A 26,952-nucleotide genomic window follows, 5' to 3' on the forward strand; every position below is an offset into this window, starting at 1 on the left:
GTCTGAGCCTCCACAGCTCTCCCGGGTTCGCGGCCTGTGCCAGCGCCTCACACACACCCCTCAGAGCCCACCCGGCCTCTGCCACAGCCACCCCGGCTCCCTCTGTGACCCCAAGTCCTCACTGTGACCCCAAGGCCCAGCGGGCTCTGCGTCACTGTCCGCTCTCAGCCCCCTCCCCCCAGGCCCTGCTGGGAACGCCCTTCCCCAGATGCCCGCAGGCTCCCAAACCTCCTCCAAACCTGTGCCACCTTCACCAGCCTCCCGGCCTCCCTGCCTCCCTAGCAGTGCCCCCCCCCCTCCTTCCCCACACCCTTCGGTCTGTGTCTCTACCGGCCATGGGCTCAGGGAGGCGGGGCAGCCCAGAGTTGGGCACCGATGTGTCCCGAGTGCCCAGGACACAGCCTCCCACACAGAAGACAACCAGGAGGCTTTTACAGGTGCGTTTAAGGCAGGGCTGGGGGGCTGAGAGAGGGGCTGCGACCCAGAGAGGAGGGTGGGGACCGGGAGGGGCGGGGGGGGGTACCCAGGGCAGGGGGACTAAGTCCTCAGCGCTGGAGAGTGACGGGGAGGCTGGAGAGGTGGTGCCCGCCCGTCCTGCGTCCTCAGAAGGGTGTGTCCCAAGCACCAGGTGCCCGCTGGGGGGGATGGGTGGGCACTGGAGGCAGGAGGAGCTGGGGTGCCTTCCCGTGTCCTGGGCGGCTCTGTGCTGGCGCCCAGAGCAGGCCTGGTACCTGGCGCTCAGCAGCCGCCTGTGGGACTGGACTGTTGGTTCGGTGAGGCCCCCCGAAGAGAAGGGGGGCGCTGCCATAGCCTTGGGCTGTGGCCCGAGGGGACTCAGAGCTCTCCCAGCCGTGCCCTGGGGCCTGTGGACCAAATCCACAGCCGCTGGGCTTCTCGAAGGCCGTGGCCTGCCTGAGCCTCACTGGCCCGCTAAGCGCCACCCCTGTGCATGCATTGCCCCCACTCCTAGGGCGGAAGACAGCGGGTGGGACGGGCTGTGCGGGTCTCAGCATCACCCGGGACAGGTGGCATCTGCTGACCGTCAGGCAGGGCAGGAGTGCAGTGACAGTGGAGTCAGAGTGTCCCCCCTTCAGGGGCTGCAACTGGAGGGACGGAGGGGGACTGGGAGGTGACTGGGTCAGCGCCGGGAGCAGAGGACACGGTGGGTCCCGCAGGAGCAGGGTGGGGCCGTGTGGCCAGGCCCTGATGTTCCTGGACCCCGACTCGCTTCCTGGTCCGGCCCCACGGCCACCTGGGAAGGGACGGCCTTCTGGCCCGAGGCAGCCCCTGGGCGCTGCCTGCCTCACAGCCCTGGTCCCAGGTACCCAGGACAGTGGGGGGGGGGGGGGCGAGAGGAGAGGCTGCAGGGGGCCGGGGACTGACGACACCTCGTTTCTTGTTGAACAGCATCTGGGAAAACTTATTGGTAGGAGGAGTTCAAAGCTGACCCAGCCTCTACTGCTGCCTTCGAAAGGAAATGCTCGCTGGCTCTAAATTCACTGGGAAGTGGGGTCTATGCAGACACAGGCAGGCGTGTGTCAGCCAAATGCGAACGAACTTGGGTTGAAATCCTAGGAGTGGAACCTTGAGCCGACACCTTTGGAACAGTGGGTCTCAGCCAGGGGCAAGGCCCCCCAGAGTGTGTGGCAACATCTGGAGACATTCTGGGAACTGGGGGTGGGTGTTACTGGTGCCTAGTGGCCAGGGACGCTGCTCAATGCCCCACGGTGCCCAGGATGCCCCCACAGCGCCCAGGACACCCCCACGGCGCCCAGAATGCCCCCACGGTGCCCAGGACGGCCCCACGGCACCCAGGACACCCCCACGGCACCCAGGACACCCCCACGGCACCCAGGACGCCCTCACGGTGCCCAGGATGCCCCCATGGTGCCCAGGACGCCCCCACGGCACCCAGGATGCCCTCACGGCACCCAGGACGCCCCCACGGCACCAAGGATGCCCCCACAGCACCCAGGACGCCCCCACGGCACCAAGGATGCCCCCACAGCACCCAGGACGCCCCCACGGCACCAAGGATGCCCCCACAGCACCCAGGATGCCCCCACAGCACCAAGGATGCCCCCACGGTGCTCAGGACGCCCCCACAGCACCAAGGACGCCCCCACAACCCGGATGACCTGGCCCCAAGCATTGACAGAGCAGAGGAGGGACCCAGCTTCCAACAGGCACATGTCTCCCCAAAGCCTCACTCAGGGCCCACCTGAGTCACAGTCATAATTAACCAGGTGGCAACCGCCCCGTCTGAGCACCAGTCGTGTGCACGGCACCAGGCGCGGGCTCAGAGCTCCCATCCTCACTCCAGCCCCACACAGGCGGCGGTGCGGGCTCGGTGCGGGCTCGCCGGGGCCAGGACGACCAGGACGATTCCACACCCATGACACAGACGGGGCCAGCGCGGCCTGCGACTCTGAGGCCAGGCCTGTCCCGCTGTGCGAGGCGCGGGTGGTTCTGCCCGAGCCCAACAGCCTGGCGCGGAGACAGGGAGCCGGTGCTGAGGCCCCGGTGCCCGGCTCAGGCTAATGGGGCACAGGCAGCAGCTCCCAAGTGCCCAGGGGCCGCCCTGAAGAGCCGGTGGGGTCGCTCTGAAGGCCCTCGCCCACGCAGGGAGCGGGGACTGGCCACCCCCTGTGACCCCTCCTGTGCCCCCCCCCGTGCCCCCCCTGTCTCCCCCCCCCCCCCCCCCCCGCCCGCGGCCGGGCTCACCTGGATGCCGTTCTCCTGCAGGTTCAGGTACCGCGTGTTGACAGGGATGCTGGCCGGGACCTCGGCCAGGTCTCTCCGCGTGCAGATCACCCGGCTGGCCTGGTTGCTGCAGGAGCAGGCCGCGGGGCACGAGGTGGCAGGCGGGGAGCCCCCTCCGGCCGCCGAGGTCAAGGCCACGCCACCCCCGCCGGCCCCCAGGGGTGGGGAGAAGAGCCAGAGGAAGAGCAGGGCCCCGTGGGGCCAGGACATCCTACCGGGCGGCAGTGGGGGGCACGTGGAGCCGCAGGCGTGCGCCATCCTCACTGTTCATGCTCCGCGCGGGCGCCGGGGGGCTGCGGGTGGAGAGAGAGGAGAAGCTCAGTGAGGGACCCATCTGCCCAGCACACCCAGCTCACGGCCGCTGCTGCCCCCGTCCTCACCTCCCTGCCCTCATCTCATCCATCCTCTCCCGGTTGGGAAGATCGTGCCCATTTCACAGAGCTGAAAACTGACGCCCGGGAGCGGAAGTGCTTGCCCAAGGCCACTCGGCCAGTCAGTGGAGAAGTCAGCCAGATTCAAAACTTAATTCTTGCCCGGCTGGCGTGGCCCAGGGGCTGAGCATCGACCTATGAACCAGGAGGTCACAGTTCAATTCCCAGTCAGGGCACGTGCCTGGGTTGCAGGCTCGATCCCCAGTAGGGGGCGTGCAGGAGGCAGCCGGTCAATGATTCTGTCTCATCATTGATGATTCTCTCTCTCCCTCTCCCTTCCTCACTGAAATCCATAAAAAGATTTTTTTAAAAATATATTTTATTGATTTTTTACAGAGAGGAAGGGAGAGAGATAGAGAGTTAGAAACATCCATGAGAGAGAAACATCGATCAGCTGCCTCCTGCACACCCCCTACTGGGGATATGCCCGCAACCCAGGTACATGCCCTTGACCGGAATCGAACCTGGGACCTTTCAGTCTGCAGGCCGACGCTCTATCCACTGAGCCAAACCGGTTTCGGCAAAAGATATTTTTTAAAAAACCTTAGTTCTTTGCATGATTTCAAAACGGTTGATAAATAGGCAGAGACGGAGAGAGAGACAGAGGAGGCAGAGGTGGCAGAGAAAGGGTGAGGAGCCCAGCAGGAGGGCTCCCATCACCCACCCACCGCGGCCCCCTGGCTGCGAGCAGGTTCCAGTGTCCTGTCCTGTCCTGTCCCCTCCCCTGGCCTCCCCCCTCACCACCCCCGCGTGGCCAGGCACCCAGCTCCACGCTGCTCCCAGCCCCTCAGCTGGTCCGGGCCCTGCAGCTGCAGGGACTTGAGTTAGACTCACAGGGGAACCTGAAGGACCGAGAGGCGCCAGACAAGGAGCAGCGATGGGTGAGGCGGGGGCTGGGGTGGGGAGTGGGCGGGTGGGGGTGGCAGGGAGGAGGCTGGAGGCGATGCTGGGGAAGGGGCCCACGCTGCCCGGAGCGGCCGGTGCTGGGCCCGGGACCCTGTGCCTGAGTTCTGGGGGTGGGGAGCACCCCGATTTCCATAGACAAGAGAAGGAAAGGAAGACAAGCTGACAGTAACAACAGCAGGGACAACAGTGATAAAACTGCCGGGGATTCCGAGTGAGCCCTTTCCTCGCAGACACCGCACGGCCTTCCCACCGGAGCCTCCTGGGGCCGTTGGGGAGGGTGGGGGGCTGTGGCCCGGGTCCCCCCTCGGCTCCCAGCCCCTAGCGCGCTGGGGGACACACAGATGCTCCCACGCCCGCAAGCCCTGCTCCCCCAGGTGACCTGAGGTCCCCCGCCGGCCACCGCACACTCACTCACACCCCCAGCAGCGCCGGGCACGCCCTCGCACACGGCCTCAGGCCCAGGACACAGGCCCCCACGCACATGCGCGCACACCCGCTCTCTCCGTCCGCAGTTCCCTACACCGTTTCAACTCGGATGAGGAGGCCTGGGCGTTTGTCTGTGCCGGGGTGTGTGTGAGAGCGAGAGGGAGACAGGGGGGCAGAGACAGACAGAGGGACAGAGGGACGGACAGAGGGACAGAGAGACAGAGAGACGGACAGAGGGACAGACAGAGGGATGGAGTGACGGAGAGACGGAGAGACAGAGAGATGGACAGAGGGACAGACAGAGGGATGGAGTGACGGAGAGACGGAGAGACAGAGAGATGGACAGAGGGACAGACAGAGGGACAGAGAGATGGACAGAGGGACAGAGGGACAAAGACAGAGGGACAGAGACAGACGAGGGACAGAGGGAAAGAGAGACAGAGGGACAGAGACAGACAGAGGGACAGAGAGATGGACAGAGGGACAGGGACGGAGAGACAGAGGGACAAAGAGACAGAGAGATGGACAGAGGAACAAAGACAGAGGGACAGAGAGACGGACAGAGGGACAGAGGGACAGACAGAGGGACAAAGACAGAGGGACAGATGGACAGAGAGATAGAGGGACGGAGAGACAGAGGGACAGAGAGAGGGACAGAGAGAGGTTTGATTGTGTCTGTGCCCGAACTCATTTTTCTGCGGGAGGTGCCGGGGTCCTCGCCCCCCCAGGGGGAAGGGGAGGCCGGTGCCTGTCCTTGTCCGAGCCCAGGGCTCCGGTTCCACCTCCTAAGACCGGCGCCGACCCAGCCCACACCCTCTGAGCCGGGCCGGAGGCTGGGGGACCAGCGGCCAGGATGCCTGGGGTGAGGGAGCCGCAGCAGCCGGGTCCAGGCCTGCCTCCCCGGCCCCCTCCTCGCCCGCCCGCGGCCCCCTCCTCGCCCGCCCGCGGCCCCCATCGCCGCCTCTGCCTCTGCAGCCCCCCTCCCCCAGCCCCGGCCCCCTCGTCTTGTCCCCCTCCCACGGCACAGAGCACGGCGGACACTCACCCTGGTGGCTCGGCTTCCGCGGGGCCGCTCCCTGCACCCCAGGCCCCCCCTCCACATGCCGCCAGCCGCCGGGCTCTGCCAGCCCGTTCTCTGGGGTTTCGTCCAGGTCGTGCTGGGGGGGGACGCAGGGGCTTCCTGGTCTCCCCGCGCCCCCCCCCTCCTTGCCTGTCGCCCTTCCCACCCCAGGGGGCGGCTGTCTAGGCCTTGGCCTCCTCCCCCCGCTGCGGGCCTCCCCTGGTCCCTGCCCCCACCCTCACCTCCACCTCCACTCCCCCCACCGACGGCCTCCCTCCTCTGGCACGGACCCCACCCCGCTCCTCCCCCAGCCCCTCTGCCTCCTCAGGCCGCCACCCCTGCCAGGCTGCCCCTCACTGTCCTGCTGCCCCCGGGACCTCGGGCCCCCCCTCTCCTTCCTCCATCTGAGCGGTCCCCGTCACCCTCTCATTGTCCGGAAGCCCGTCTCAGTCAGACTCTGTCCGTCTGTCCGTCCGTCCGGGTCTCGGGGCCGGGCTCTGCCTGGCTCTTTCTCTGAGATTACGATTTCCAGTCACACGGCAGTGCAGAGCCCGGCTGAGCTCCCGCTCCCCCTCCCGCCGCCTTTCTCTGCCTGGGTGGGGAGGGCGCCTCTGCTCCCTCCTCCTCGCCCCGTCCCTGCGCCCCAGGTCCCCCTCCCCCGCTAATCAAAGGCCCCGTTATCTAATTAACCCATTGGGTCTGGACGGCGGGAAGGTCGGACGCGGGGGGAGGGTGCTGATGGCTGGGCTGCCGGGAGGGGGTCTGGGCCGTGCCAAGCCTGCCTCATGGCACACACAGCCTCCTGGCTGCAGAAGCAGGCCGACCCCACCCTCCCAGCCCAGCCCAGGGCAGGCAGCCTTCCGCAGGCTCCTGCAGGCTCCTTCCGGGACCCCAGGGGCTCCCTGAGCCCCCGCCATCCGCCCCATGTACCGGGGACTGGGCCACATCGCAGATGCCCGACCTGCAGCCGAGGCCAGCCCGCTCGAGCCCCAGAGAAGCCCGTGCAGCTCTCCGGACCTCAGCCACCACCCAATGCCGCCTCCTGATTCATTTCTGCAAAATGGGCAGGGAGCTGCATTTGTCCATTTGACTCACCCAGCCCTCCATCTTCCCTCCATCCTCCATCCATCTGCCCATCCATCCATCCTCCCTCCATCCTCCATCCGTCTATTTGTCCATCCATCCATCCTCCATCCTCCATCCTTCCATCCATCATCCATCCTCCCTCCATCCTCCATCCGTCTATTTGTCCATCCATCCATCCATCCATCCATCCTCCCTCCATCCTCCATCCGTCTATTTGTCCATCCATCCATCCTCCATCCTCCATCCTTCCATCCATCATCCATCCATCCATCCATCCTTCCGCCCCTTCATCCATCCATCCATCCATCCATCATCCATCCACCCATCCATCATCCATCCACTCATCCATCCATCCATCCATCCACTCATCCATCCATCCATCCATCCACTCATCCATCCACTCATCCATCCATCCATCCATCCACTCATCCATCCATCCATCCATCCACTCATCCATCCACCCATCCATCCATCCATCCATCCATCCGCCCCTTCATCCATCCATCCATCCTCCATCCTTCCATCCATCATCCATCCACCCATCCATCATCCATCCACCCATCCATCATCCATCCACTCATCCATCCATCCATCCATCCACTCATCCATCCATCCATCCATCCATCCATCCACTCATCCATCCACCCATCCATCCATCCATCCATCCATCCGCCCCTTCATCCATCCATCCATCCATTCATCCATCCACCCATCCATCCATCCACTCATCCATCCATCCATCCATCCATCCATCCATCCATCCATCCACTCATCCATCCATCCATCCATCCACTCATCCATCCATCCATCCATCCATCCATCCATCCATCCATCCATCCACTCACCCTTCCATCCACCCATCTATCCATCCATCCATTCATCTGTCCCTTCATCTATCCATCTACCCACCCAGCCATCCCTTCATCCATCCATCCATACATCCATCCACTCATCCATCCATCCATCCATCCACCCATTCATCCATCCATCCATCTATCCATCATCCATCCATCCATCCATCCATCCACTCACCCTTCCATCCATCCATCTGTCCGTCCGTCCGTCCATCCATCCATCCATCTACCCACCCATCCATCCCTTCATTCATCCATCCATCCACCCATCTGTCTATCCATCCATCCATCCACCCATCCATCAATATTTTCCGAGCCCCTGGGATGTGCAGACACTGGAATAGGTGCTGACAAATGCCACCTCCACACTCAAGACCCAGGACAGACACAGACCATAACAGACAAGTAGCAAGAGGAGCAACACCAGCCAGCGCCAAGGCCTGGGTTTGAATGCTGGGGCTGCGTCACGCACTGTGTGGCCTCGCCAGTGACTTCACTTTTCTGAGCTGCAGGAAAATGCTGTGAAACTAGGAGAAGAGTATCGATCTCACAGGGCCGTTAAGGGCCTGACTAGCTACCTGCTCAGGAAGTGCCTCCACCTTTGGGAGACATGCGGACCCACCATGGCCCTGGCCCGCCGTCATCCCCCCAGGGATCAGAGGAGCCTCCTCGCTGGTCTCCCCACCTCTACCCTCGCCTCCCTCCCAGTCTGTTCCCACACCAGCTGCAACCAGAGGGTCCCTCCTGTCTCAGCAGCCTCTCCCAGGCCCCTCTCCCAGCCAGGCTGCTTCAGCTCCCACCCGCCTCTTCCTGTTTCCAGAACAGGCTGTGCACGCACCTGCCCCAGGGCCTTTGCACATGCTCTTCCCTCTGCCTGGGCCTCATGTCCCCAGCTGTCCCTGACTCCTCTCAGGTCTCCGCTGAGATGACCCCTTTCCCATGAGGCCATCCTGACCACCTCCCACCACACAGTCCCCCCGATCTGCCCCTCTCTGCTTTATTTCTCTATAACCTTTACTCACCATCACCCTCTTGTAAGCCCACACACGGGAGTGTGCAATCCCCCAGAGCAGGGGCTGTGTCTCTTCCGTGCGTGGTGGGTTCAAAACACCTGCACCGGAGCCTGGTGCTCAGTAAACATCAGGAATGCGGTGTCATCGCCGCGAGCCCATCTTTTTCCCGCTACCCCGCATCCCTCATGCAGTTGCACAGAGGCACGCCCGCCCCACAGCCCCCGCTCTGCACACCCAGCCCAGGACGCCCTCAGAGCTGCACACCACAGGCTCACGCCTCACGTCCCCGATCTGAGGTCCTTCCCATCCCAGGAGGCCTGCCTGGCGGAGGCAGCACGGCCAAATGCCACAGACACTGCTGCCTCCAGCTCAACCCCGTGGCCAGGCCATGGTGCCACCCGCTGGCTCAGTCTCGGACACTATACCCAAGGTCCAAACTGCGGGTGCCCAGTGCACCCCGTCCATGCCATGCCCTGAGGGAGCTGCACCTCAGACCCCGCTGGAGGGAGCTACACCCTCCAACACCCACAACAGGAGGGCTGGCTCACCCTCCTCTTCCCAGCATGTCCCCAAAGCCAGGCATCCGTCCGCATGGGCATGGGACATGTGTGACACCTCCAATGACACCGCCACCGATCACAGTGACATCTGCCGCTCACCTGCACTGACCAGGCCCCGCTCTGTGGTCCTCCATCTGCCCTCTGAGCGGAGATGGCTATTGCCCCATTTCACAGATAGGGAAGCTGAGGCACAGAGGCAAGGCCAACACACAGAGGGGCCCCAGAGACCCCCAAGCTTATCATGATTGCCACTGAGGACCCCTGGGGGGTGTGTAGAACAATGCTGCCCCTGTCCTCCCACAGCCCCCCCCCCCAGGATGTGATAATGTCACCCCTGGGCCCACCCCTGCTGGCCGAAGCTCCGTGACCTCCCTTCTGTGACCCTCGCACTGGCCACATCGACCAAACACCTGCCCTGTGCCTAGAACATGCCAAGCGCGGCCCAGGCCTCGGGCCGCTGGCTTCTCCCCGGGGCCCTAGGAGAAGGGGCCTGTGCTTGCACCCATTTTACAGATGGAAAAGCAGATCCGAGGGCAGAAGGCACGGGCTGAGGGTCACCCAGCCTGCACGAGACAGCTGGGATGCACCCCAAGGCCAGAACTGGGCCAGGTCCCCCAGTGCCTCCCTAACCAACGCCCCGCCCCCTGGAGAGGCCTCAATGCCAGCACCTGTTCTCCACCCCACCTGTGCCAGGCAGATGCGGTAGGCCCGGAGAGAGGAGGTGCGGGAGGCAGGAAGGAGCTGATTGAGGCTGGGAGGTGGGGGGCGGGGGAGAGTCAGGGGGCAGGGGAAGAGAGAGATGCAGGGTGTGAGCTGAAACCCAGGGGAGGCAGAGGTGTGGGGTGCGGGGTGAGGCCTGCGGTCCTCCCAGCCCGAGCTCTGAGAGCTCAGCAGGCTCCGTGCCTGACAGCATCCAGGCAGATGGCAGCTGGGAAACTCGGGGATGCAGGGGAGGCGGGGCGAGGCGAAGAGGGAGGCAGGGAACAGTCTCATTGGGCAAACTCATTTCTTCTGGGGGAAGTTCAGAAGGTGAGAGAAAAGCTAGGGAACAGACTGACTTCACAGCAAGAAGGATGGAGGTGAGATCTAAAGAAGAACTTCCCGACCGTGAGGGGTGAGGGACGGGGGCAGAAGCGGAGCCTGGAGCCGCCAGGGTGGTGAGACATCAAAGCCAGGGAGCGCAGAGCACTTCTCTCTCCGGCTGCCTGTCCTGTGGGCAGGGCCGGGGCTGCCAGGTGGGAGGGGGAGGGGATGGGCAGCGCAGGCTGGGGGATGGACGGAACCGATTCACGCGTGTGTCCCTCAGCGCCAGGCCGTGTCCTAAATACTTTTAAAATAAAAGCCAACAGCCCTGGCCGGGGTGGCTCAGTTGGTTGGGCGTCGTCCTGTGCACCAAAGGGTGGCCAGTTCAATTCCAGGTCAGGGACCAGGTTGTGGGCTCCATCCCCCCCGTGGGGAGAGGCGGGAGGCAGCTAATCGATAGTCCACTCTCACATCGATGTTTCTCTCTCCCTCTCCCTTCCTCTCTGTCTAAAAAAAAAAGAGCCTCCATAAAAATTATTTTTTAAAAAACCCACCAAAACCCAGGTCTGCTTCATTCCAAATCTCACAGTGGGGGTTGGAGGGAGACAGGAGGATGTTAACCAAAGAACGTATATGCATAACCTCCAGACACAGACAGTAACCTGGGGAAGGCCTGGGGTGGGGGTAGGGGCATTGGGTGGAGGGGGGCAAAAGGGAGAAAATGGGAGACATCTGTAATACTATCAACCATAAAGAAATAGCCCCGGCTGGTGTGGCGCAGTGGGTAGAGCGTCAGCCTGCGGACTGAAGGGTCCTGGGTTCGATTCCGGCCAAGGGCACATGCCCAGGTTGTGGGCTCGATCCCCAGTGTGGGGCGTGCAGGAGGCAGCCGGTCAGTGATTCTCATCATTGATGTTTCTCTCTCTCCCTCTCCCTTCCTCTCTGAAATCAATAATAATAAAAAAAAACAATAAATAAAACAAAAGGAACCCCAAACCCCTGAGAATGGACAGGGCGTTAACATTTGAGCTCGGAGATCCTGGGAAAGGGTGGCCCAGGGCCCTCCTAGCCGCTGCTGGGGACGCGCAGGGACGCAGGGCTCTCTCAGCTCAGGCCGCAGTGCCGGCTTCCCAGCGGCAGGGGTGGGGCGGGGAGGGGTGGCTTGCCCCCAGGAGGCGCTGACTGGTCATTCATTTGGTCTTTTTATGTTCAGTTAACAAATATGAGTACTGAGTGGCTCCTGGCCCTGCTCCGGCCACAGGCCTCCTGAGGACACACACACACACACACACACACACACACACACACACACACGGGCACCCCAGGCCTTTGCTCCCGCTGTCCCCTCTGCCCTGAGCCCTCTTTCTTGCCTCTGCCAGACCCTCCTGTCCCGGCCCCGTCCCTGTCACATCACCACCTTGGAGAGGGTTCCTTTGCCCACCCGCCTCGCACACTTCCTCCTCTTTGCAGCCTGGTTCTGTGTGTGTTGTCTGTCTCCCCACTAGAAGGTGAGCACCCCAGGCGCAGAGCCTGGTGTGGCCTGTTCGGGGCTGGGGCTGGGTCCTCAGTGCCGAGGGACCCCCTCCCCCCCACCCACCCACACACACACTCCAGCCAATACTCGCTGCGTGAAAAGGGCGCCGCCAGCGCCCATGCCCCGGGGCCAGCAAGACCTGGGGATGTTTTGTTTTGTGTTTTGTCCGGAGGGAGTTAGTGGTTCACGCGGGCAATGTTCAAAGGGTAAGCGGAGGGTGGGCACAGGGGGGGACCTGGGCCATGGGATGGGCACTGCCCTGGCCTGGGGGAGGTGATGTGGACGCGCGGGAGGGAGGGGACCCCTTTGCGCCCAGGCCTGCGGGCTGGAGAGGCTGGTGTGGGGCTGACGGGGCGGGCGGGGCAGCTCTGGGTTGCAAAGACCCCTCTGCGTGGGCTGGAGGCTGCGGAGGAGCTGGGCCAGGGGTCCGGGGGGAGGATGAGGATGAGGATGAGGATGGAGAGGGAATGGGTGAAAAGACACAGCGAAAGCAGGAGTTGCAAAGGCCGAGCTGGGAGACATGGGAGGGGAGGGGAGAGGATGGGGAGGGGCGGCCGAGGGGACCGGAACCGGGCCGCCAGGTCGCCGCCGTCCCTGGGCTCCCGGTTCCTCCTTGGTGAGGCAGGATCCGGGGATAACCGGGGCTCGGAACTGTCCCTCCGTTTCCTCACCCGCAACGGGAATTAGTCAGACGCCCCGTGGCCCGGGGCTGGGACGGGCTGGGAGGCCCTGAGCGCCGCGGGGCCGTCCGTGCGCCGCCGTCTCGGGGTCTGGAGGCGGCGCTGTCCGCCGCGCTCGGCCTCGATGGCTGGCCGTGCGCCCTGCACCTCCGCGTCCATCCAGGGCCGCCAGCGCGCGCGCCTGCATCGGGCCCCGCCCTCCCGCCCGCGGAGGGACTGAGCTGTTAATTTCACTGAAATGAATCTGGATGGCAGTGGCCACACGTGACGGTGGCGGGGCGGTTCCCACCACGGCTCCCGGCGGCCCAGCCGAAGCCAGTCCTGCTCGGAGCAGCCTTTCCTGCGTCTGCGTCCGCGCCGCTCGCCCGCCTGGCTGCCCCGCAGGCACCTCACGGCGCTCCGAGCAGCCAGGAGATCAAAGCCAGAGACGCCAGCTTCACTGAGGGGGACCTGCCTGTGTCGGGGGAGGTGCCGAGGGAGCCGCTGCCCCCCCCCCCCCCCTTTCAGAAGGACAGACTGGGGCAAGGAGAGGTCACAGCTGGCCCCAGGGACACCCAGACCCTCCGGACTCCCTCCGCTCTGCGGGGCTGTGGGGTGGGGGGTGGGGGCGGCCTAACCCCACCTCCCTGAACGGAATCTACCCGGGAGCCAGGTAGGGAGGGCCTGGCCTGGTGTTGGTGATTTTCAAAACAGAAGCCATTGCCAAGGTCATTGCCAAGGCTCCTGCGGGGGCGCGCGAGGCTGCGTTTGCAGGTGGAGAGCCTGACTCTGGCCGCCTTCCTGCTCCTTCTTGCCCTGCTGTCCCCTAGGAGGCGATGCTGCCATGTGTTCTGTCTCAGGAGGTGCACAATGACTTCATCTTTATTTTGTTTTATTAAAATATGTTTTTTATTGATTTCAGAGAGGAGGGAGAAGGTGAGAGAGAGAGAGAAACATCAACGATGAGAGAGAATCATGGATCGGCTGCCTCCGGCACACCCCTTCCTGGGGATGGAGCCCGCAACCCGGGCATGTGCCCTTCACCGGAACCGAACCCAGGACCCTTCAGTCTGCAAACCGAAGCTCTATCCACTGAGCCAAACCAGCTAGGGCACAACTACTTTATTTTTAGAAACGGGGTGCTACTCCGATCAGAAAGAATGTATGCACCCCTATGTTCATAGCAGCACAATGTACAATCGCCAAGATCTGGAAACAGCGCAAGTGCCCATCAGCAGATGAGTGGATACAAAAGCTGTGGTACATGGATACCATGGAATACTGTGCAGCAGTAAAAAAGAAGGGGCGCTTACCCTTTGAGATAGCATGCAGGGACCTGGAGAGCATCGTGCTAAGTGAAATAAGTCAGTCAGAGAAAGACAGTATCACATGATCGCACTCATAGGTGGACTCTAATGAACAAAATAAACTGATGAACGGAGTGGATCCAGAGACACGGAAGCATGGAACAGAGTGCGGGATCTCAGAGGGAAGGCGGGGGAGGGTGGCTGGTTGGGAGGTAATCAACCAAGGAGCTTATATACACATATGCATGGCCCATGGACACAGATAATGGGGTGGTGAGGACCTGCGGTGAGGGCGGGGTTGGGGGGGAAGGGGCGGGTTGGAGGAGGTCAATAGGGGGTAAAGGGGGAATCTATGTAATACAGTGGGGCCTTGACTTACGAGTTTAATTCGTTCCGAGACCGAGCTCGTTAAGGAGCTCGTTAACTCAAATTACTCTAACAACTCAATGCAAAAAATCTGCGGAGAGACAGCTGGCATCTCAAAAAACTCGTTAGTCGGGACACTCGTAAGTCAAGGCCCCACTGTACTTTCAACAATAATTATTTAAAAAAATAAAAAGGAGGGTGCTACTGCCCAGCCTGTGTGGCTCAGTGGTTGAGCATCAACCTATGAACCAGGAGGTCACAGTTCGATTCCCGGTCAGGGCACATGCCCGGGTTGCGGGCTCGATCCCCGGTGGGGGGCGTGCAGGAGGCAGCCAATCAATGATTCTCTCTCATCATTGATGTTTCTATCTCTCTCTCCCTCTCCCTTCCTCTCTGAAATCAATGTGTGTGTGTGTGTGTGTGTGTGTGTGTGTGTGTGTATGGGAGTACTACTAAAAGTAATAAAAAGTTGGAAACTTCTTGAACTGGAACGTTTCTCAGACATCACCGTGAGCTCAGATCACCTGGGGACCTTGTCCAAGTGCAGGTGCTGGGTTGGTGGGTCCTGGTGGGGTGAGACTCTGCATCTCAGGGGCTGCTGGCCTGAGCACCCTCTGAGGAGCAAGGAGAGGCGGGTCTTCAGGATGAAAAAGGGTGCCCCCCCCCCAGGGGTGCGCCTGACCAGTCAGATCCTCAACAGCTAGCCCCATGGCCTTGGACAGGGCCATCACCTCTCAGGCCTCAGTTTGTGCATCTATACAATGGGGCCATAGCTAACCTCCCTCCCAGGGCGGTGGGGCTTCCGTGGTCCGATCCCTGTGCGGGGCTGAGCGCAGTGCCCAGCACACAGGCCGCTCTCAGAGAAATGACTCTAGCTGTGCTGAGCCGCGCACCGGCCTCCAGGAGGGAGGGAGAGGGGGCCAGAGACTGGGGTCAGGGAACCCTGGGGTTAAACTCCGACTCTCTCGCTCCTGCCCCCCGGCTCCTGCCCACCTCGCGTGGTGGTGGGACATGCGCAGTGCTGGCCCTGACTGGCAGCAGTGTTAAAAGTGCCCGCTTTGGGCCCCGGCCGGGTAGCTCACTTGGTTAGAGTGTAGCCTCGATTTGCCAAGGTTGCAGGTTCGATCCCCCGGTCAGGACACATACAAGACTCAACCAGTGAATGCTCCAATAAGTGGAGCAACAAACCCATGTTTCTCTCAAAGTCAGTAAATTATTTAAAAAAAAATTTTTTTTTAAATCTCTTTAAAACAAGTGATTACTTTTTCTCACTGGGTTGGAAGAACAAATCTTTCCCTCATTCTGTGACTCTGGCCCCGCCCCCCACGTGTCAATCCGGCATTTCTGGCTGATGGAAACCACTCATTCATCACAGGTTGGGGGGGTGGGGCTCTTAGAGTCGCCTGAGAGGTCTTTGCCCCTCCCCCCAGCTGGACCTGGACTGCCCTCCCCCCCACCTGGGTGCTGGAAGGCCCCTGTGGGAGTCGGGTGGGGCGCCCCGCCCCTCTGGAGGAGTAAGAGCATCAAGATCGAGAGGCCAACTCCAGCGTCTCTTTGAAAGTCGGGTCCCCCACGAGCCCTGGGTTATCCGCAGCGGAGTCCCGGTAACTACCAGCAATTCCCACTTTCCGCTGGGAGGGCCTGGCGCCCGACCTGCTTCCCTCTCGGGGCCTCGGTCCCCCCCCCCCCGCCCCCCCCCGGAAGGCAGGGGTCACCGCTGGGGAAGGCCGGGCCCGGGTTCTCGTCCTGTGATCGTGGGCGGGGGGCCTAAGTTTCCCCAGATGTCACCGTCCCTGGCAGGGAGGGGTGAACGGAGGAACCCCACAGGGCCTGGATCCGGGGGGTGGGGGTGCGGGCGCCCCGTGGATGTGGGCTCACCATCACTATCTGGCCTGCGTTTAGGGCTTCAGGCCCGAGGAGGGCCAGTCGCTGAGCTGGTGCCTGGGGTCTGCTCTCCGGGGACCTGGGGGACGCAGCCCAGACAGGAAGGGCGTGGCCTGCGCTCGGCCCCCAGTCTCCCTGCATCTGAGTCATACACAGGCTCCTCAGTTCCCCCTCCGGGACCCATCTTTCTCTCCCAGCAGCCCTCTTGGGGACCCAGCCACCCCCTGGGACAGAATCCTGCCCCACCTCCACTCCTACCCCTCCTGACAGAGCCCCACAGCCCATCTCCCAGGCCTCCCAGGCAGCCCCTCCGCCTCCGCCTGCCATGACAACAGTTGCGACAGGTTTCCAGGCAACAAGGGGCATCCTGCCACTCTTCTCACTTCCCTGCCACCCCCCTCTCAGGGATGGGGAGGGAAGGGAGAGGGGTCCCTCCCCATTGGGGATGAGGGTGTCTGGCCAGAGAGGACACGAGCACATGATCCCTGCACTGACCAGGATGATGATGGAGGACCCAGGGTGATGGTGAGGACCCAGGGTGATGGAGGAGGACCCAGAGTGATGGAGGAGGACCGAGGGTGATGGTGAGGACCCAGGGTGATGGTGAGGACACAGGGTGATGGTGAGGACCCAGGGTGATGGTGAGGACACAGGGTGATGGAGGAGGACCCAGGATGATGGTGAGGACCCAAGGTGATGGTGAGGACACAGGGTGATGGTGAGGACCCAGGGTGATGGTGAGGACCCAGGGTGATGGTGAGGACACAGCGTAATGGTGAGGACACAGGATGGTGGTGAGGACCCAGGGTGATGGTGAGGACCCAGGATGGTGGTGAGGACCCAGGGTGATGGTGAGGACCCAGGGTGACGGTAAGGACCCAGGGTGATGGTGAGGACACAGGGTGATGGTGAGGACCCAGGGTGATGGTGAGGACCCAGGGTGACGGTAAGGACCCAGGGTGATGGTGAGGACACAGGGTGATGGTGAGGACCCAGGATGGTGGTGAGGACCCAGGGTGATGGTGAGGACCCAGGGTGATGGTGAGGACCCAGGGTGACGGTAAGGACCCAGGGTGACGGTAAGGACCCAGGGTGATGGTGAGGACACAGGGTGATGGTGAGGACCCAGGATGGTGGTGAGGACCCAGGGTGACGGTGAGGACCCAGGGTGACGGTAAGGACCCAGGGTGACGGTGAGGACACAGGGTGATGGTGAGGACCCAGGGTGATGGTGAGGACCCAGGGTGATGGTGAGGACCCAGGGTGGTGGTGAGGACCCAGGGTGATGGTGAGGACCCAGGGTGATGGTGAGGACACAGGGTGATGGTGAGGACCCAGGGTGATGGTGAGGACCCAGCGTGATGGTGAGGACCCAGGGTGATGGTGAGGACACAGGGTGATGGTGAGGACCCAGGGTGATGGTGAGGACCCAGGGTGATGGTGAGGACACAGGGTGATGGAGGAGGACCCAGGGTGATGGTGAGGACCGAGGGTGATGGTGAGGACCCAGCGTGATGGTGAGGACCCAGCGTGATGGTGAGGACCCAGGGTGATGGTGAGGACACAGGGTGGTGGTGAGGACACAGGGTGATGGTGAGGACCCAGGGTGGTGGTGAGGACCCAGGGTGATGGTGAGGACCCAGGGTGGTGGTGAGGACCCAGGGTGATGGTGAGGACCCAGGGTGATGGTGAGGACACAGGGTGATGGTGAGGACACAGGGTGATGGTGAGGACCCAGGGTGGTGGTGAGGACCAGGGTGATGGTGAGGACCCAGGGTGATGGTGAGGACCCAGGGTGATGGTGAGGACACAGGGTGATGGAGGAGGACCCAGGGTGATGGTGAGGACCCAGGGTGATGGTGAGGACCCAGGGTGGTGGTGAGGACACAGGGTGATGGAGGAGGACCCAGGGTGATGGTGAGGACACAGGGTGATGGTGAGGACCCAGGGTGATGGTGAGGACCCAGGGTGATAGTGAGGACCCAGGATGGTGGTGAGGACCCAGGGTGATGGTGAGGACCCAGGGTGGTGGTGAGGACCCAGGGTGGTGGTGAGGACCCAGGGTGATTGTGAGGACCCAGGGTGGTGGTGAGGACCCAGGGTGATGGTGAGGACCCAGGGTGATGGTGAGGACCCAGGGTGATGGAGGAGGACCCAGGGTGATGGTGAGGACCCAGGGTGATGGTGAGGACCCAGGGTGATGGAGGAGGACCCAGGGTGATGGTGAGGACCCAGGGTGATGGTGAGGACCCAGGGTGATGGAGGAGGACCCAGGGTGATGGTGAGGACCCAGGGTGGTGGTGAGGACCCAGGGTGATAGTGAGGACCGAGGGTAATGGTGAGGACACAGGGTGATGGTGAGGACACAGGGTGATGGTGAGGACCCAGGGTGATGGAGGAGGACCCAGGGTGATGGTGAGGACACAGGGTGATGGTGAGGACCCAGGGTGATGGAGGAGGACCCAGGGTGATGGTGAGGACCCAGGGTGATGGTGAGGACACAGGGTGAATGTGAGGACCCAGCGTGATGGTGAGGACCCAGGGTGATGGTGAGGACCCAGGGTTATGGTGAGGACCGAGGGTGATGGTGAGGACACAGGGTGATGGTGAGGACCCAGGGTGATGGAGGAGGACCCAGGGTGATGGTGAGGACCCAGGGTGATGGTGAGGACCCAGGGTGATGGTGAGGACCCAGGGTGATGGTGAGGACCGAGGGTGATGGTGAGGACACAGGGTGATGGTGAGGACCCAGGGTGACGGTGAGGACCCAGGGTGATGGAGGAGGACACAGGGTGATGGTGAGGACCCAGGGTGATGGTGAGGACCCAGGGTGATGGTGAGGACCCAGGGTGATGGAGGAGGACACAGGGTGATGGTGAGGACCCAGGGTGATGGGGAGGACCCAGGGTGATGGTGAGGACCCAGGGTGATGGAGGAGGACACAGGGTGATGGTGAGGACACAGGGTGACGGTGAAGACACAGGGTGATGGAGGAGGACCCAGGGTGATGGTGAGGACCCAGGGTGATGGAGGAGGACCCAGGGTGATGGTGAGGACCCAGGGTGATGGAGGAGGACACAGGGTGATGGTGAGGACCCAGGGTGATGGTGAGGACCCAGGGTGATGGAGGAGGACCCAGGGTGATGGTGAGGACCCAGGGTTATTGTGAGGACCGAGGGTGATGGTGAGGACACAGGGTGATGGTGAGGACCCAGGGTGATGGAGGAGGACCCAGGGTGATGGTGAGGACCCAGGGTGATGGTGAGGACCCAGCGTGATGGTGAGGACCCAGGGTGATGGTGAGGACCCAGGGTGATGGTGAGGACCCAGGGTGATGGTGAGGACCGAGGGTGATGGTGAGGACACAGGGTGATGGTGAGGACCCAGGGTGACGGTGAGGACCCAGGGTGATGGAGGAGGACACAGGGTGATGGTGAGGACCCAGGGTGATGGTGAGGACCCAGGGTGATGGTGAGGACCCAGGGTGATGGAGGAGGACACAGGGTGATGGTGAGGACCCAGGGTGATGGTGAGGACCCAGGGTGATGGTGAGGACCCAGGGTGATGGAGGAGGACACAGGGTGATGGTGAGGACACAGGGTGACGGTGAGGACACAGGGTGATGGAGGAGGACCCAGGGTGATGGTGAGGACCCAGGGTGATGGAGGAGGACCCAGGGTGATGGTGAGGACCCAGGGTGATGGAGGAGGACACAGGGTGATGGTGAGGACCCAGGGTGATGGTGAGGACCCAGCGTGATGGTGAGGACCCAGGGTGATGGTGAGGACCCAGGGTGATGGTGAGGACCCAGGGTGATGGTGAGGACACAGGGTGATGGAGGAGGACCCAGGTTGATGGAGGAGGACCCAGGGTGATGGTGAGGACCCAGGGTGATGGTGAGGACCCAGGGTGATGGCGAGGACCCAGGTTGGACCTGAGCACTACCATGTGCTCCCTGACCTTGTGAGAGGTCTGGAAGGCCCTGGTCAGAGGACCGGGTCCCAGCCTGGCACTGTGGTTTGATGTAAGTGCCACGCCCACCCCCTCCTCTGAGACCTGCAACAGACCTCCAACCTGCCCCCCCCCCGCCCACACACACACACTCAGGGAAACCTCCCCCTGCCTGAGGCGTTCGGTCCCGCCATCTCACTCCCACAGGGCAGCAGTGTGGGGTCTCGCCCTGCCCGGTGCCTCCGTGGGTTAGAGTTTCACCCTGATTTGCCAAGGTCGTGGGTTCTGTCCCCAGTCAGAGCACAGCCAAGAATCAGCCAAAGACGCATCAGTGAGTGGAACAGCAAATCCATGTTTCTCTCTCCTTCTCTCTAAAATCAATAAAATCAACAAAAAAGAAAGTGTGGGGCTGTGGCTGGCCCAGCGGACACCCAGCCGAGGACGGTCTGCGCGTGGCGGCTTCGTGCATCCGGACCCTAGAACACTGCAGGGCCTGGTCCCCAGGCAGGCCCAGCCCCGGGCGGCCAGGAGCCAGGCCAGCTGCCTGGAGACAGTGGAGGAAGAGGGTGGGCGGAGACCCCTGGCCAAGGGGCTCAGAGTCTGGAAGGGAACCCAGGGAAGGAGTGTGGAGAGTGACAGGGCCAAAGCCTGCCGTGGAGAGGAGAGAGACTCGGCCTGTGGACCGGCAGGTGAGGGGATGACAGGGCGGGTGAGGGGATGACAGGGCAGGTGAGGGGATGACAGGGCAGGTGAGGGGATGACAGGGGGCAGGTGAGGGGATGACAGGGCGGGTGAGTGGCTGGCAGGGCAGGTGAGGGGATGACAGGGCAGGTGAGGGGATGACAGGGCGGGTGAGGGGATGACAGGGCGGGTGAGGGGATGACAGGGCAGGTGAGGGGATGACAGGGCGGGTGAGGGGATGACAGGGCAGGTGAGGGGATGACAGAGCAGGTGAGGGGATGACAGGGCGGGTGAGGGGATGACAGAGCAGGTGAGGGGATGACAGAGCAGGTGAGGGGATGACAGGGCAGGTGAGGGGATGACAGGGCAGGTGAGGGGATGACAGGGCAGGTGAGGGGATGACAGGGCGGGTGAGGGGATGACAGGGCGGGTGAGGGGCTGGCAGGGCAGGTGAGGGGATGACAGGGCGGGTGAGGGGATGACAGGGCAGGTGAGGGGATGACAGGGCAGGTGAGGGGATGACAGGGCGGGTGAGGGGCTGGCAGGGCAGATGAGGGTATGACAGGGCAGGTGAGGGGATGACAGGGCAGGTGAGGGGATGACAGGGCGGGTGAGGGTATGACAGGGCGGGTGAGGGGCTGGCAGGGCACGTGAGGGTATGACAGGGCAGATGAGGGTATGACAGGGCGGGTGAGGGGATGACAGGGCAGATGAGGGGATGACAGGGCAGATGAGGGTATGACAGGGCAGGTGAGGGGATGACAGGGCGGGTGAGGGGCTGGCAGGGCGGGTGAGGGGCTGGCAGGGCGGGTGAGGGGATGACAGGGCGGGTGAGGGGCTGGCAGGGCGGGTGAGGGGCTGGCAGGGCAGGTGAGGGGATGACAGGGGGCAGGTGAGGGGATGACAGGGCAGATGAGGGGATGACAGGGGGCAGGTGAGGGGATGACAGGGCGGGTGAGTGGCTGGCAGGGCAGGTGAGGGGATGACAGGGCGGGTGAGGGGATGACAGGGCAGGTGAGGGGATGACAGGGCAGGTGAGGGGATGACAGGGCAGGTGAGGGGATGACAGGGCGGGTGAGGGGATGACAGGGCGGGTGAGGGGCTGGCAGGGCAGGTGAGGGGCTGGCAGGGCGGGTGAGGGGCGGGTGAGGGATGACAGGGCGGGTGAGGGGGTGGGTGAGGGCAGGGTAAGAATTGGTGGCCCACTGCTGGGGGGCTTGGTCTCAAGGAACGCTGATAATCTGGATGTTTGGGGAGGGAGTTGAGGTCCCCTTGCAGTAGTTTCGCTGTAGCACACGGAGCCCCGGTGTCTGTGCCCTGATCCCCACCGTGAGCCTCACCCATCGCCACACACTTACGCTGTTTTTCTTGTGCTGAGAATGGATGTTGATGTGAAATCGCTAAGCTATCGAACACCCGTTGGCCACGAATGAAACGTTTGGTAGCACTGGGGGAAGAACACTCAGCCGCCAGCCCACAGGACGCCAGGGAGGGCTCAGGGTGTGGGCAGTGGCGGGAGGAGGGGGAGGGAAGGGGGGACACAGGTGCGGAGACCCTGTGAGCAGGCAGACACCGGCAGGTGTCACAGCAGATGGGGTGGGAGGGAGAAAGACGGTGAGTGAGTCCAGGGCACAGACAGATGAGTGAGGACAGGGAGGCGCGGGCTGGGGGCTGGGGGCTGGGGGGCTGGGGGCTGGGGGCTGGGGGGCTGGGGGCTTGGGGCTGGGGGCTGGGGGGCTGGGGGCTGGGGGCTGGGGGCTGGGGGGCTGGGGGGTGGAATGGAGGGTCAGCCCAGGCAACAGGTGAGAGGCTGGGAGGCTCGACAGGGACAGTGCAGGTGACGCCTTATGACAGATAGCGGGCCAGACAGGTGGGGAGGCGAGGAATGATGACGGTCCCGCAGGCAGGCCAGGTGAGCAGTGGGGGTGGGGAGAGCAGACAGAGGTGGGGATGGCTGTCTGGCCTGGAGCCGGGAGGGGAGCCGGGAGCAGGAAGAGGAGCGTGTGTTCCCCCCGCCCCCAGTCTCTGCCTGAAGAGCGGCCTCCCTCCTGCAGCCTCTGTGCAGGTGTGCGGGTGTGCGCGTGCGCTGACGGGTGGCTCTGCTTCCGCGAGGCCTGGCAGTGGCCCTCAGAAACCTACGTTCTTTTTTTTTATTGATATATTTTTATCGATTTCAGAGAGGAAGGGAGAGGGAGAGAGAGATAGAAACAGCAACGATGAGAGAGAATCATTGATTGGCTGCCTCCTGCACGCCCCCTACTGGGGATTGAGCCCACAACCCAGGCATGTGCCCTTGGCCGGAAACGATCCTGGGACCCTTCAATCCACAGGCTGAGGCTCTATCCACTGAGCCAAACCGGCTGGGGCAAGGTTGGTTTGTTTGTTTTTTAATATATATATATATTTCATAGAGGTAAGGAGAGAGAGAAATATCAATGATAAGGGAAAATCATTGATTGGCTGCCTCTTACATGCCCCTCACTGGGGATCGAGCCTGCAACTGGAGCATGTGCCCTTGGCCAGAATCGAACCTGGGACCCTTCAGTCCGCAGGCCGAGGCTCTAACCATTGAGCAACACCGGCTAGGGCAGTGATGGCGAACCTTTTGAGCTCGGCGTGTCAGCATTTTGAAAAACTCTAACTTAACTCTGGTGCCGTGTCACATATAGAAATTGTTTGATATTTGCAACCATAGTAAAACAAAGACATATTTTTGATATTTCTTATATATTTAAATGCCATTTAACAAAGAAAAATCAACCAAAAACATGAGTTCACATGTCACCTCTGACACACGTGTCATAGGTTCGCCATCACTGGGCTAGGGCAAGTTTTGTTTTTTAATATATATATATATATATATATATATATATATATATGTATATATATATATTTATTTATTTATATATTTATATAGATTTCAGAGAGGAAAGGAGAGAGAGAAATATCAATGATAAGGGAAAATCATTGATCGGCTGCCTCCTACATGCCCCTCACTGGGGATCGAGCCTGCAACTGGAGCATGTTCCCCTGACCAGAATCGAACCTGGGACCCTTCAGTCCGCAGGCCGAGGCTCTATCCACTGAGCCACACCGGCCAGGAATAACATCCTGACTCTGCGGTCTCCTCCCACAGCAAGGAGACCCCTGGGAGCCCCCTGACTCCCGGAAGGATCCTCCCAGCTGCCTCACGGTGGGACTGGGGCGGCGCTGGGCCGGACACGGGGGGGGGGGGTGGGGGGGTGGGGGGTGGGGGGGGAGACTCTGTCCAACTCCGTGGGCGGCCCTGGCGCTGGGCTCTGCGCCTGTGTTGCAGCCCGTGGGCCGCGGTCCTGACCTCGAGGCCACCTGCGTGCCCCCCCCCCCCCCCCCGCTTGTGTCTGTGAGTGTGAGGTTCGGGGGACCTCTCTCCATGAGGGGCTGCCTTTGTCTCTCTCTCCTCGGGGCCTGGGTGTGAGGGGCTGTGTGTGCACAGGACTCCCGGGCCGCCTGGACCGACTCTGGGTCCGCAGCCACGTGTGACCGGGTCTCCGATTCCACATCTGGGTCCCTGGCTGCCAGTGGATGAGTGAGTGAGTGAGTGTGTGTGTGAGTGTGTGTGTGTGTGTGTGCGCTCCCGCACCTCTGCCTCCACGTGCCTCCCTGTCTTTCTCACACACTCTCACCCGCTGCCTCTGGCCCACCAGGTCCCTCGGACAGTCACACACTGGGCCCCGCACCCCGCACCCCGCACCCCGCACCTCTGCCTCCTCCTGGCCAGCGCCTGGGTGGGTCCCACCCTCCCCGAGCCTGGGGCTCCCTGGGGCTTCGGCTCCCCTGGCTCCTCCGTGTGTCCTGTGCCCCTGCCTCTCACTTTCTTTTGGAAATTGAGTGAGTAACTGTGTGTGTCTGGCTCCGTGTGTGTGAGTGTGAGTGTGTGTGTGAGTGTGTGTGTGAATGGGCCCTTCTCGCTCCCGCTGTGCCTCGCTCTCCGCTGGCCCCCACCTCGCCTGCCCTGTCCCAGCCTCAGGCCTCCCCTTGCCCCACTCCGGCCCTCACCCCCCTTTGCCCCGAGGGCGCCCTGGACCCCCAGGCGGCGGGATCGGAGGAGACCCAGGCCCCCAGGCCGAGCAGGGCAGGCGCAGGGGCGAGCGGGCTGGGAGACGCGCGCCAGAGAGACGGGGAGCCGGTGCCACAGGCAGAGGGAGGCCTGATCCCCGCAGGTCCCGGGGGGCGGGGAGTTTGGGGGGCCTGGGGGTGGGGGAGGGCGCTGCCGGCCGCCGGGACGCGGAGGGGAGCGCGGGAAGCGACTCGCTGCTCCCAGCTGCGCCCGAGCCGGGTGCCCGTCTGGCGGCTGCGCGCCGGGCCGCGATGTGAGGCGCATAGCAATGCGCGCTGCGCTGCGGAGGCCCGACTGCGGCTCCGGCTCCGGCTCCGGCTCCGGCTCCGGCTGGGGAGGGGCGGGGGGCGCGGGGCGGCCCGGGTGCCTCCCCTCCCGGCGGGCTCTCCCCGGGGATTTCCCACCCGAGAAAGTGTCCCCGGGAGAGGGGCACCGAGGCTGCGGGGAGCGGGGCAGGAGGGGGGCGGGGAGCGGGGCAGGAGGGGGGCGGGGAGCGGGGCAGGTGGGAGTGGCGGGAGCGGGGACGGGACGGTGGGCGAGGGGGCGCCCGGCCGGGGACTCAGCCCGGAGGGAGGCCCCGGGCCCCGGGGCAGAGGAGCCGGGGAAGGGGGTTCGGGTTCCCCGTGGGCGGGACCCTGGACAGAGCTCGGCGGCCCCGGAGTTGGAAGCACCGAGGGTGGAAGCTGGAGAGGCGGGTGGGAGGCCTCGCCCCGGGGGGTGGCGGGGTCTGGGATGGGGGTGATCCCGGGGTGAGGGGACAGGAAGAAAGGTCGCAGGAGGGGTCCCAGACGGAGAGGGGCCTGCAGGAGGCGGCGCGGGGTGCCAGGAGAGAGGCTGAAGTCAGGGTCTCCTGGACAGAGGGTCAGGGGGGGAAATGGGGTTGGGGGGTCCGAGATGGGGGACCCCGAGGGGAAGTGAGGCGCAGGGGAGAACCCCAGCAGAGCAGGTGTGAGGGCGGGAGGCTCTGGGTGGCAGCGGGTGGGGGAGGGGGTCCCTGAGAGGAGAGGGCTGGGGACCGTGGGGGGAAGGTAGTGGCCCCCCAGAGCCACGTGCCCGGGGACGCAAGGCCCCGCGCAGAACGGGGTCACGGAAAGGGGGGGGTCTCAGGAGGGGGGAGGGGCAGGGGCTGGGCGGGCCCCCCAGGGAGAGGGGCTGGGGTTGGGGAGGGGGCTGCCTCGCTCCCTGGTCCCCCCCTCCGTCTCTCCCATTCTCACTTCCCAAACTCCCCGGTTCTCCCCGGTTGCCAAGGCAACCGCTCCTGCCAGGCGCGGTCACCAAGGAAACCCCGTGCCCGCCTCTCCCCCCGCCCCATCGCTGGATGCCCCCCCACCACCCGGCAGCGCGGTGTGGAGGGTGGGAGGGGCCATGGGGGGGGGACTCCCGCCCCAGAAATAGGGTCCCGGACCCGCACCTGCGAGCCCCCACCCCAAGCTGCACCCCCAAACCCGCAGCCGGGTACGCAGCGACCGCGGGACGTGCACCCCCCACCCCTGCCCGTCCCCAGGATGCGGCGACCCCCCAACACACAACTCGTCAGGCCTCGAGACACCCCCCACCCCCGCCGCTGCGCTCCCCTCAGGCCCCTCCCCCTGCCCTCCGCCGGGACCAGGTCCCCTAATTAGCGAACGGCCCCCCCACCCCGCGCCCCACGGTCCCGCCCCCGCCCCCACCGGGCGCCCCTCGGCGTCTACTCACAGCGAGGACAGGGCTCCTTCCGGGGGGCAGCATGCCCGGCCCGCGGGGGGAGGACCCCCCCAATGAGGCGCGGGGCCGTGGGGTGCGCGGCCGCTGCGGGGAGGCGCGGGGGGCGGGGCTGCGGGCCTCGCGTGCGCCCCCCTCCCCGGCTCCGGGATGGGGAGGGGGCTCCGCAGCTGCAGGGCCGCCGCCGCCCGCCCTCGCCGCGGCCCGCCGCCGCCTTCCTGCTCGCCTTCCCTTCTTCCTTCTTCCTTCCCCGCCGCCGGCCTTCCAGCCGCGCCTGCCTCCGCACCCCCTCCGCGGGCCGCGCGCTCTCCCCCCACCCACCCCCCCCAGGCCCCGGCCCCGGCCCCGGCCCCCGCCTGGGACGGTGCGGCAGCGACCGACCGGGAGCAGCCGAGAGCGGCGGAGACGGGAGCGGAATACTGATGTGCAGGGGGAGCGAGGGAGGGAGGGAGGCGGGAGGAGGGGGAGGGGAGCGGGAGGGGAGGGGAGGGAAGGCCAGCGGAGGAGAGGGAGCGGGAGAGGGGGCAGCGCGGGGCGGGAGAAAGGAGGAGGAGATGGGTGAGGGGAGGGGAAGGGGGAGGGAGGGGAGGGAGGGGAGGGAGGATGGAGAGGAAGGGGGAGGGGGCCGAAGAAAGAGAGGAGGGTGAG

General features: G+C 63.7%; 1 protein-coding gene across 2 annotated transcripts in view; it reads right to left on the reverse strand.

The window, feature by feature from the left end:
- The window catches only part of LRRC4B (leucine rich repeat containing 4B), a 42,209-nt gene extending 15,657 nt beyond the window's left edge, over positions 1 to 26,552 (reverse strand). The window contains exons 1-2 of one of the 2 annotated variants that reach the window (XM_081107934.1): positions 26,299 to 26,552; positions 2,725 to 3,056 (exon numbers count right to left, since the gene is read on the reverse strand). In XM_081107934.1, coding sequence (XP_080964060.1) covers positions 2,725 to 3,021 — 297 coding nt within the window. In that variant the 5' untranslated portion in view covers positions 3,022 to 3,056; positions 26,299 to 26,552. Of the gene's footprint in view, positions 1 to 2,724; positions 3,057 to 5,571; positions 5,738 to 26,298 lie in introns of those variants that run through there. The other variant, XM_081107935.1, reaches the window with a different exon arrangement.
- Between the last annotated feature and the right edge of the window lie 400 nt (positions 26,553 to 26,952).

Source organism: Myotis nattereri (assembly GCF_964212035.1).
Source record: "Myotis nattereri genome assembly, chromosome: 15".
Classification (NCBI taxonomy): domain Eukaryota; kingdom Metazoa; phylum Chordata; class Mammalia; order Chiroptera; family Vespertilionidae; genus Myotis; species Myotis nattereri.